Source organism: Erythranthe guttata, chromosome 7, assembly GCF_056151865.1.
Source record: "Erythranthe guttata isolate IM_541 chromosome 7, IM_541, whole genome shotgun sequence".
NCBI lineage: Eukaryota > Viridiplantae > Streptophyta > Magnoliopsida > Lamiales > Phrymaceae > Erythranthe > Erythranthe guttata.
The window spans coordinates 10610282-10622905 of record NC_142539.1 but is presented as its reverse complement, the minus strand read 5'-3'; the positions used below and the strand labels follow the sequence as shown (position 1 = coordinate 10622905).

Sequence of the window (12624 nt, the reverse complement as noted above, 5' to 3'; positions counted from 1 at the left end):
GGAAAGAGAAAAAAAAAAGGTCAGAGGAGATGGTGAGCGGCAAGAAGAAGAATAAGGAAGAAATTAGGGTTTTATTAGAAGTTTGTGGTATTTACTGTTTAATCCTTAAAATTCTGAATATTCAATATTGGGACTCACCAGTTTGTTAAAGTGGGCTGCTTTGCTAAAATGGACTTTTTAAAGCCTCACTAGAAACAATATATATAGTAATGAACAAATATTAATAATTTTCGGAAAATTTTGGAAATACTACCGGAAATTTTGGAATTATTTTCGGATTGGATTCAGAAATTCCGAATAATTCATATACAATTCCGATCCAATTTTTTTCGGAAAAAATCGGAAATCGGAATTTCGGAATTCGGACTACAAAAAATCGTTCCAAAATCTGAAAAATTCGGATCGGATTTGGCGGAAATCAGAAATTTCGTTCTGATTTCCACCCGTTTCCACTACTAACCCAATAATGGATTCTACCTCCTAGATCTAGCTCTAATTTTTCGGCTATTATCTCATATTTTTGCAAAAGTAAATACTCGCGATGGCAACCTGAGAAACTTTAATGTCATTTTAGTAATTATTTAATTTTATATCAAAATTTTCGGCTCCTAATTTCTGGTCTATTTTGTCATAGAAAATCTAAAAGGTTGTTATTCAATTATAGTCAACTACTAAACCAAGGAACGAACTATACCACCTGGCCCCTGGCCCTGGATATAGCTCTAATCTTCCGGCCATTGTCTCTTATTTTTGCAATTTGTTTATTTTCTTATTATAATTTTCATTTTCATGTATTGATTTTTTTTCAAATTTTAACATGATATATCGACCATTGCTCGGAAAAAAAAAAAAAAAAAAACTAGTAATAACTAAAAAAAACAATAATTTGTGGATTGCTAGTTAGGGGTGTGAACGAGCCGAGCTCACCTGAGTCTATTTTGTCGAGCTCGAGCTCGTCCAGTTAATTCGAGCTTTTTTCGAGCCAGCTTATTGAGCTCACGAGTTGTCTCGGCTCGTTTACCACCCCTATTGCTAGTTAACGGAATAAGAGAGAGTGCATTGTCATTTAATTTTAATTTAAATTTTAAAGTCATTTTGTAATGTTATAATCTACACTCGGTGATTTACACCGGTGGCTCTTTTCTTGACATGTGTCCTTTTTTATTTATTTTATAAGTATATTTCTAAAACCCATTAGGCCATAACTGAACCCGTGGTGGGAATCTTATTAATTAGGGTGCCTGGTTATATTCACCAGGTGTAGCATAGAATTTCCCGTTATTCTTTTTGTTGTTATTATTATTCTTATTATGGCTGTTATTGTTGTTACTAACGTGGTTGTTATTAATGTTATTAATGTTATTAATGTTGTTATTAGTGTTATTAATTGTTATTAATTGTTATTATTATTATTATTATTATTATTATTATTATTATTATTATTATTATTATTATTATTATTATTATTATCATTATTATTATTATTATTATTATTATTATTATTATTATTATTATTATTATTATTATTATTATTATTATTATTATTATTATTATTATTATTATTATTATTATTATTATTATTATTATTATTATTATTATTATTATTATTATGATTATGATTATTATTATGATTATTATTATTATTATGATTATTATTATTATTATGATTATTATTATGATTATTATTATTATTATTATTATTATTATTATTATTATTATTATTATTATTATTATTATTATTATTATTATTATTATTATTATTATTATTATTATTATTATTATTATTATTATTATTATTATTATTATTATTATTATTATTATTATTCTTATTGTTGTTGTTGTTGTTGTTGTTGTTGTTGTTGTTGTTGTTGTTGTTGTTGTTGTTGTTGTTGTTGTTAAGGGTAATATGCGATACCCCTCATTTAGAAAATAGTTTGAATTAAAACTAATTGACTTTAAAGACTTTTCCCGTAATCCAAATCTCAATCTAAATTAGTGAGATCCCCCTTACCACACATGATAAGACTAAAGTGCCCCTATGTGTTAGGTTTTTAAAGTGATACAATTTTATTTCTCGCTCTCGTGCATCTCTCTCTCTCTCTCTCTCTCTCTCTCTCTCTCTCTCTCTCTCTCTCTCTCTCTCTCTCTCTCTCTCTCTCTCTCTCTCTCTCTCTCTCTCTCTCTCTCTCTCTCTTCAGATCTGTAAACTGTAAACCACCGCCGCCGACCGAAACCCGTTGCAGGAGGCCCTCCTCCGCCGGTGTTGGAGATCGTCTCCCCCCTCGTTCAATACCACTACATTGACTCATGGTACAATTGGCGGCGGCGCCTCCCCCACATTGTCGATGCCCTCTGTCGGATGCGTGATTTCTACATGGAGATTCTCCTTCTCTCACCGCCGAATACCAATATAAACGTTTCAATTTTTTTGGAGTGCGACAATTGAATTACAAGATTAGTCTGTTGTAGTGCAGTGTATTTTACATAGTAGTCCTATTTGACAGAGTAGCCACATAATAGTCATATTCCCACTGTCCTATTTAGTTACTGTTATACAAACCATAGTCACTTAATAGTCATTTTCTCGCCGTTTTGTTAAGAATCATGCTTTTACTGTCTGTTAATCCCACGGTCCTGTTAAGTACACTGTTTTACAAAGAACAGTCACATAATAGTCATATTCTTACTGTTATCTTATAATCATGCTTGTACAATATGTTAATTACACTGTTATATACACAGCCTAGTCACATAATAGTCATATTCTCACTGTTTTGTTAATGCCTACATCGACATTTGAATGTGACTACTTCAAATCAAAACAGAGATTGTATATGACTAGTAGGGGGTGATGGATGTATGATGTTGTACCAAATGTTTTCAATTTTTCTGGTATGTGACTACAGTTATGAAGCAAGGAATTTTCGATTTGAGGGAGTTTTCACTTTCGTGCGTCTTTTTCAGCGAATTTTATGTAATTTGTTTTTTTTTTTTTATTATTTGGAAGCAATTTTGATAGGAAAGCAGATATCAATGCTAATTAATAGCGATTTAGGCGCTCATATTATTAGGGATTTCGAATATTATGGTTGGGTGTTACAAAAGCAGATGTTAATGCGAATTAATAGGGTTTAGGCGCCCATATTATTAGGAATTTCAAAAATTATGGTTGGTTGTTACAAATCGTGATAATTGTTGCAAGGGCAATAGTGAGAATAAATATTATAGGAGGTTATCACAAAGGAAGAATTCTGGTATGGACATATCACCATTTTTTAACTATGGGAGGGGGTTATTGTTAATGACCCCTTATTGTTATTATTACTCCCTCCGTTCCAAATTAATTGTCGCTTTGAGAGATTTTTCTTGTTTCAAATTATCTATCACTTTAGAATTTCAATGAAGCATTAATTATTATTTTCTCAGTTTTACCCTTATTACTATGCATTAGTTGATTGAGAATTAATGGAAACAACATTAATAACATGGACATTTTAGTCATTCTATATACTTTTCTCTAAAATCGACACATATTTATTAATTTTCTTAATATGTGTGCAACAACCCAAAGCGACACATATTTTGGCTTGAAGAGAGTATTATTGTTAGTTGTTCTTATTGTTATTGTTGTTATTATTGTTGTTATCGTTGTTATTATTGTTTTAATTATTGTTGTTGTTCATGTCGGATCAAAGCTTAATATTACTATGGGTTGTTAAAAATAAAATTTGAAAAAAAAAAGTTAAAAAATACTTAATATTACTGTGATTACAACATGGTAGTTAATATAGCGGTAGTTAATAATAATGTATTGTGAAGATTCATGACACGGTCTCATCTTATTTTTTTAAAGGCGTTGATAAAAAATTAAAAAATAAGTAATATTCATATATTTTATTTAAAATAATACAAACTTTTAACCTTCTTATTTTATATTTTATGTTAAATATAATATATTTATCTATAATTTGTATAAGATATATGTGTTTTAATGGGTTAAGACACATATTTACAAAACTTTGAGGTGCCAAAAGTAATATTCAAAAAATACAATACCTAAAACCTAAAAAAATAAAATTCTTGGGGGTCAACAGCAATGTTTTCAAAACCGGACCGGACCGGCCGGTCCGACCGGTTTAACCGGGAACCGGGGACAAATCCGGTCCGGTCCAACACCCAAACCCGGAAATGGCAAAAACCCGGGTCACTTGCTTACAAACCGGAAAATCCGTGGTTCAACCGCTAAGAACCGGCCAAAACCGGTCAAAAAAACCGGTTTTGCAGAAAAATAAAAAATTTATAAAAAGTCGTGCTACTTCGCTGAATTTTTTTGGAGGAGTTTGCGAGGGAGATTGACAGCGTGGCTACGTACATCATGGTGGATGTTTAAAGAAGGAGAATAGTAAAAAATAAATCAGAGGAATATTTTTTAATTGATGATGATGAACAAACAAGAAAGCAGAGTGGAGAGAGGTGAGTGAGGCGGCTGTAACATGTATATTAGGGTTTGGGTGTGTCTACTGTTCACTAGTTTATATATTAGTTTTTTTTTTTTATTAAAAAAAAAAAGAAGTGTATTACTATTGCATAGTAAATGAAATTTAGTTATTTATTTTTGGCTGGGAATTTGTGGATGTCTTTTATTTGTCTAAATTTATGTCTACTATTGATATTGTTAATTTCTAAATGTAAAATTTTAATTTTATTCTAAGTTATTATTGTTGATTAATGAATCGAATTAAAGTATTTAGATTTGTATTTAATATATGAGTACATTCTTTGAATATATATTTATTTAACTTTAATTTATTTTTAATTATATATTAATAAAAAAATAAAAAAAATACAAAAACCCGATTGAACCGAGGTTGAACCGGTCCAACCGTGACCCAGTTGATTGTCCGGTTCGATGTCCGGTCCGGTTTTCAAAACATTGGTCAACAGCCCCTGCACCTTTCAAGTACCACCAGTGCTTATGACCTTGGTACAAACCAAGGATATGGCGAATAAGTGAGATCTCGCGAGTCGCACATGACTTGGCCATCTGTTTGGACACTCTACAATACGAATCAAGGATCTCCTTCAAACTCTGGAGTCCCGATCATGACATCATCATCAGCATAGGCAAGCTGAGAATCAATATTTATAATTGACTTTGGGAACAGTATAGTGGACTACCAAATTTTTACAGCTGCCATCGAAAATTTGTGGGTGTTTCTACGAATTTGGGGATTAGGTTGTATTTTTCAATGTTTTGAAAACCGGACCGGACCGGCCGGTCCAACCGGTTGAACCGCGAACCGGCCATCCAGCCGGTCCGATCCGATGCATAAACCCAAAAGTGCCAAAAACCCGAGTCGATTGATTAAAACCGGAAATTTTCCGGTCGAACCGCCCAAAACCGGAAAAACCCGTCACCAAAAACCGGTTCCTTATTAAAACTAAATAGAGAGAGAGAGAGAGAGAGAGAGAGAGAGAGAGAGAGAGAGAGAGAGAGAGAGAGAGAGAGAGAGAGAGAGAGAGAGAGAGAGAGAGAGAGAGAGAGAGAGAGAGAGAGAGACTTCATTTCTTCGTGTGTGGTTTGCTGAAAGATAGGTAACGGCAGTGCTTGGGAAAGATATGGGAAAGAAAAAAAAAACAGAGAATATTAACTATAAGGTCTGATGGAGGCGGAGGATTAAGGCTTGAAAAAACTAGGGTTTGGGCTTTGGGCTTTTAATTAGTAATTGTATTGAAATTTTTAGTAAATTATTTTACTATCATAAATTTAATTTGACTATTCAAACTTTATGTAAATAGTAAATATAAGATTCAACTATGCATTTTTTTGGTATAATATTCATGCGTATGTATTAATTTTATTTAAAATTTTTGATACATTATTTGAGTATTAAACGCTTAAAAATGATATTTTATGATTAATACATATACTTTGTGTGCATATTTATATCATTACCACTTTAAAGTCATACAAATAATTAAAAAAATGAAAAAACCCGGTCGGACCCCGGTCGAACCGGTCCAACCGTGACCCAGTTGTTTGTCCGGTTCGATGTCCGGTCCGGTTTTCAAAACATTGGTATTTTTAGATCAAATATACAAACCGAATTATATGTTGTAGGAAACTCGGATTCCATAGCAACCTACCTCCGTTTGATTTGTTTGATTTCAATATTTTCATTCATGCTTCTCCATGATTCGCACGAATGTGATTTTTTTTAACAAATGTAAAAAGCTAGGATTCCAAAAAAGATCGTAGATAATTAATTGATTAGCGAAATTTTTGAAGGGTGGTTAGTACTTATTTTTTCCTTACTAGGGGGTTATATCTCATAAACCTTGATATTATAGAAGGTATTTCAGACTAAAGACATGGGGATGTGTTTATTTGAAAGATTGTTTTTTGTATGGATCAATGTGCATTTAAGTCCTTTGTCATGTCCTTCTTTGTCATTTGCCCAAATATTAAATTACCCTTCATTAGTTTTAAAAATTTATTGTGTTACAAGGGGTGCAAAGTGCCAAAATGCTAAATTTTAAGGGTGCAAAGTGAGATTAAGCCATACCTACCCTTCTGTTATGATTAAGCCTAGAAGGAGGTATGTACACCATTTATGACAAGTTATCCGTATCATTTTCTTTCTATAAATAGAGCCCTCTACTTGGATCACATACAATTCCATAACAAAGACACCTCTCTCTCTATCTCTCTAGACTCTCTCTCTAAAAAATAAAGAAGATATATAGAGAAAACTATGTTGCTGTGTAATAGCTTAGTTTTCTGCCCAGCAATTAGGAAACCTAAGAACTTATTGTGTTGTGATCATCAGTACTGCAAGTCCAAGGTTCCAATATCCTTAGTAACTAACAAACATTGTAGTTATAAGGCAAGGGAATCTCTTAATTTAACCACAAAAAGTACTAAAGATGATTTGCAAGGCAAGGGTGGTGTAGGGATCGTTCATTTTTTTCAAGGGAAGAACATTTTTATTACCGGTGGAACTGGTTTTCTCGGAAAAGGTACGTACGTATAAATTATTATCTGTACTACATTCCCCTTTAATTTATTTGTGGAAATCATATATATATATATATATATATATATATATATATATATATATATATATATATATATATATATATATATATATATATATATATATATATATATATATATATATATATATATATATATATATATATATATATATATATATATATATATATATATATATAAAGACTATAGTGGCGAGTCCAGGAATTCGGTACAGGGGGGGCTTCAATTTTCGGGGGTTCGGGGGCAGCGCCTCTGGGATTTTTTTAGGATTTTTTTGAATATAGGAAAAGGAGAAACGAAAAAAAAGAAAGAAAAAAATAAATTTTAGAGTTTTTTTTGTATTAATTTGGATTTTGAGTGGGCTAATTAATAAAATTTGGGACTTTTTTGTATTAATTTGAATTTTTGGTAGGCTAATTAATAAAATATGGGGCTTCTTTTGAATTAATTGAAATTTTGGGTGGACTAAATAGAAATATGGTATAATATAGGAGGCAAATTAAGAAATGAGGGTGGGCTTGAGTCCACCCTTGCCCAAGGGTGGACTCGCCCTATATATATATGGGCGAATGGCAAAAAGGTCCATCCCAAGTGACTTAAATGCACATTGGTCCACAAAAAAAACAGTCTTTCAAATACACTCATTCCCATGCCTTTGGTCAAATATACCCTCCATAATATCTTTTTTGTCAATTTCATCCATCATGGTCTAACTTCCTTAATATTACACATTGACCCCGGATTTAAATAAATATATCACAATAACCCCCAAAATAATAATTTTTTGAAAAAATATTTTTTTTCAGAAAATAATTTTTTTTCCGGTCTCGGGCGTTGACTTTTTTTTTCGATTTTTTTTTTCTTTGAAATAATATTACTGTCTTGGCTACTAAATTACTGTCTCAGACAGTAATATTATGAATATTATTTTCCCGAACAGTAATATTATTAATATTATTGTCTAAGACAATTAAATTACTGTTGGAGACAGTAATTTAGCAGCCAAGGCAGTAATACTAATTAAAATAATTTTTTTTAAGAAAAAAAAAATTTCAAAAAAAAAAAGTCAATTAACAGTTAAATTAACAGTTAAATTACTGTCTCCGACAGTTAAATAACTGCTGGAGACAGTAATTTAGCAGCCAAGACAATAATATTAATTCAAATATTTTTTTTTAAGAATAAAAAAGTCAATTAACAGTTAAATTAGTCTCTCCGACAGTTAAATAACTGCTGGAGACAGTAATTTAGCAACGAATACAGTAATATTAATTAAAATATTTTAAAAAAAAAAGTCAATTAACAATTAAATTACTGTCTCCGGCAGTTAAATAATTGTTGGAGACAGTAATTTAGTAGCCACGGCAATAATATTATCTAAAATATTTTTAATGCAAAAAAACAAAATTATAAAAAAATAAAATAAAATAAAAGAGTCAAGGCAAGAAAGAAGCACAACATAAACACTGGAACCCATAATAGCAGAAAGTGACAATTTGCCCGCATGGGTGTAGCTCAACTGGTTCCGGAGGTGGTAAGTTGGTGCAAGAAAGTGACAATTTTGGAATAGCTTCGAAAGCCCAAAAAATGTATATAGCAGCAATTTTATATAAAACCTGGGAACTTGTTTTTATGTCGTTGGAAAAAAAATTCAAAAAAAATAAAGTTTTCAATAAAAAAAAAAAAATCAACGCCGGAGACTGGCGGTCTGCGGGTCAAAATTGAAATTATGATTAAAATTGGTTAATTGATGAAATTGGGCTAAATTGAGGTGTAAATCATGAAATTGGAGTTGAATTGGGTTTCAATGAATTGATGGTAATTTTGGTATATATAAAAGGATTTTCCTTATTTGCAAATAAATTTGAATGAGCTGGATTTATTTGAAAGAAAAAAAAAATTGAATGTCCCTCTTTTAATTAACTGCCCTTGTCATGGGGCCTATATATATATATATATATATATATATATATATATATATATATATATATATATATATATATTGTTCCAGTTAAAATATTACAATACATTCTTTCTATGTATGTATATATAGCACTTGTCGAGAAGTTGTTGAGGTCGACACCGGTGGGTAAAATCTACATACTAGTGAAAGCAGATGATCATGACACAGCAATTGATAGAATGACCAAAGAAGTACGTTATATATATATATATATATATATATATATATATATATATATATATATATATATATATATATATATATATATATCCTAATTTATACAAAATCATTTTCTTTGTTGTTAGCTTATCAACTCAGAGCTATTCAAATGTCTGCAAGAAAAACATGGAAAATATTACCAAGAATTTATGGCGAAGAATCTGGTGCCGGTTATCGGTAATATTACTGAGCCGAATCTCGGAATGGACCCTGATTCTGCTCATGCAATTATGACGGATGTCCACGTCATTATAGAATCTGCAGCCAGTACAAACATAAATGAAAGGTTAGTTAATTAGTGTGTTCTCTCTCTCTCTCTCTCCTTTTTACTTTTCATACCAAAAATGTCTCGTCGGGCTAATATATATATGTACTACAAGAAAAAATTGCATTAGCGACAGCCCAATTGTGTCAAATGCAAAAGTTGTCACTTAATGCATACATTAAGTGACAATATTTTTTTTGTTGTCACTAATAGCTCTTTTTGTTATCACTTAATCCTTATTTATTGTCAGTATAGAGCATTAGCGACACCCCATTAGTGACAAGCATAGTGACGACACTTTTGCCTAACTATGTGAAAAATAGGTGTTTTCACACAATTTTTTGTTTGGTAGTTGATACATATAACTGTATAATTGATTGACTTTCATGGGACTGAGCTAGATATGTAAATGACCTCCAAGAGAAAAAATATGTATTTGGTGTCACAATCCATTTTTCACGGTTTATTTCATTTGATCGGCACCCTTGTATTTTCTCTAACGCGGCGCATTTTTTTTAGCAATTCGATACAACACAGGAGTACTAATTAAATAAAAAGAAACTACGAATTTTCAAACATTATATTCCTTTCGATCCGATCCATATATGCAGGTACGATGTGTCACTCGAAACTAATGTCAATGGCCCCCAACGAATAATGAGTTTTGCTAAGGCGTGCAAGAGCCTTGAGCTCCTTGTCCATATTTCAACCGGTACGTAGAGATGATATTTTTTCTTCCTACACAATGTATATATGTAGTTGATCAAACTAATTAAATTAATTCATTGTCTTTCTTTTTTTTTTTTCTTTTTTTTTTTTTAATAGCATATGTCAATGGTGAAAGAGAAGGGATATTCTTAGAGAAGCCGTTGACCATGGGGGAGAATAGAAGAAAAGATCCATCTCCGTTTCCTCGTGTTGATATATCCGATGAAGTAAACCTAGCTTCGAGATCAGGCAGAACTTCAACAGGCTTTGATAGGAACAAGGATATGAGAAAGCTAGGAATGGAGAGGTAATTAAATTTTTTTTTAATCTTTTTTTTTTTATTTTTCAATGAAAAAAATCGATAATTTTAGAAATTGCGCATGCGTTACATAAGTAAATACAATTTGAAGTTATTTAACGTAACAGAGCAAATTTCTACGGATGGCATAATACTTATCAAATTACAAAGGCGATGGGAGAAATGGTTATCCACGAAACGAGGGGAGATATGCCGGTCGTCATCATTAGACCGACCATTATCGAAAGTTGCTACAAAGGACCTGTCCCTGGTTGGATTCAGGGAAATAGGTGCATATATAAATATACTGAAATTATTTATTTATATAATGTTAATAAATTAAAATTAATCATGCATAGATGATGATAACTAATTATTATAAACGTTGTTGTGTGTCTATTTTTTTAGGGTGTTTGACCCCCTAATTTGTTCATTTGGAAAAGGACAGCTTCCTGCCTTTTTGTGCAAGCCTGATACCCCTATTGACATTGTAAGTTTTTTCAAGAATATTTTAAACCCTATATATGTACTTGTAGAAATTTTTTATTTTTCTTCCTAAATATTATAATTTATTGTTTTTTATGTAGTATGGATAAAAATATTTACATAATTTGGCTTAATTATTTTTTTTACATTATTGATAATCAGATTCCATTGGACATGGTCGTAAATGCAACAATCGCGGCCATTGCGAAGCACGGTTATAAGCATATGCCAGAACTTAATATCTACCAGATTGCAACAAGTGTTTTGAATCCCGTACGAATTTCGGATATGTTCGATTATACTTGTGAATATTTTAGGTCACGACCTTTAATAGAATCTGAAAGTTCTAGTAGAATCAGTTACTACGACAATCTTGCCCCGGTCAAATATTTTGATAATTTTGATGATTTATCCAAATATACACGAGACGAAATTTATCGACGCTTTGGTAGTATGAGAAACGTAGAAACCCCCAAACTACAAAAGCAGTGCAAAGCAAAGATCATGTATGCTGAGAATTTATGCAAGATATATGAATTTGCAGGATTTCTGAAAGCAAGGTATGAACTAAACATATTAACACACACACACACACACTTATTTAATTTACATTTTTTTATTCATTATATTTTTTTTTTGGTTTTCCTAGTAATGTTAAATGTTAAAAATTTATTTGAGAACAATGTTAATTATTTTTTTTGTTTTTTTAGTAATATTTGTATGTGTTTGTGAACTTCATTGCACATTTAAAAATAGTAAAACAAGTATACATATATTTTTTTTGAAGATATATACTAATCTCTTCTTTTCCTTTAATTTTTTTCTTTCGTGATAAAGTATATATTCCAACTATTTAGGGTTCATTGCATTCGCCACCCTTGTATGTCCTATGATTGCTAAAAAAAACTTTTTCATGTTATTTTATTAAGAAAAAACCCAATGATTCAAATTTTGTCAACAAACTATATGCTAAAATAACATTATTTAGGGTATCTTGTGTTAGAAAGAAAAAAAAAGAATCATAAGGAGTTGTTTTGGAAGAGCCCGTTTAACTAAGTTTATCTTAAACAGGCTCTTACATTTAATAAACCATTTTAAGAGCTGATAATTTGTTACGTCTATTTTTTGAAATGTTTGGATAATAAACCTGTAAGTTATTTTTACTGTTTTTAGAAAAATAAGTGGGGTATAGTTACTTTAAAAAAAAAATATCTTATAAGCCCTTCTCCATCAATTTATTTTTGAATTTTTAAGATTTAAAAAAAAAAAAAAATTACCAAACACTTTAGAAGATCTTATAAGTTCTTAAACATCTTATAAGTTATTTTTAACAGTTTATAAGCTTAACAAAACACCCTCTAACAACAGATTTTTTTTAGCAATTAAAGAAAACACACTGGTTTTCTTACAACTAAATTTAACTATTTATTTCCATTTCATTTTTTTTGGTAAGACAGGTTTGATGCTGGCAACACTCAAAAATTATTGTCAGAAATGTCAAAGGAAGAGCAGATTAACTTTGACATCGACGTAACAAAAATAGATTGGAGAAATTATATTACAGAAGTACACATCCCTGGTTTGATAAAGTTTGTGCTTAAACAAGAAGGGAAATTTGTCTAAATAAG

The 12624-nt window shown here is 30.8% G+C and overlaps 1 protein-coding gene across 1 annotated transcript; it reads left to right on the top strand.

Moving 5' to 3' along the window:
* The first annotated feature begins 10645 nt into the window (after positions 1–10645).
* On the top strand, positions 10646–12624 carry LOC105976182 (fatty acyl-CoA reductase 2, chloroplastic-like). Its single transcript, XM_013001472.2, has 4 exons — positions 10646–10800; positions 10919–11000; positions 11159–11556; positions 12454–12624. The coding sequence occupies exons 1-4, from the start codon at positions 10685–10687 to the stop codon at positions 12617–12619; spliced, it is 762 nt and encodes a 253-aa protein (XP_012856926.2). The 5' UTR covers positions 10646–10684; the 3' UTR covers positions 12620–12624.

Bases quoted from the DNA above. Each gene is read 5' to 3' on its own strand.
- LOC105976182 (XM_013001472.2), top strand. From the start codon at position 10,685: ATGGGAGAAATGGTTATCCACGAAACGAGGGGAGATATGCCGGTCGTC. The intron at 10,801-10,918 runs GTGCATATATAA...CTATTTTTTTAG, and splicing joins GGTTGGATTCAGGGAAATAG to GGTGTTTGACCCCCTAATTT. The intron at 11,557-12,453 runs GTATGAACTAAA...TTGGTAAGACAG, and splicing joins GCAGGATTTCTGAAAGCAAG to GTTTGATGCTGGCAACACTC.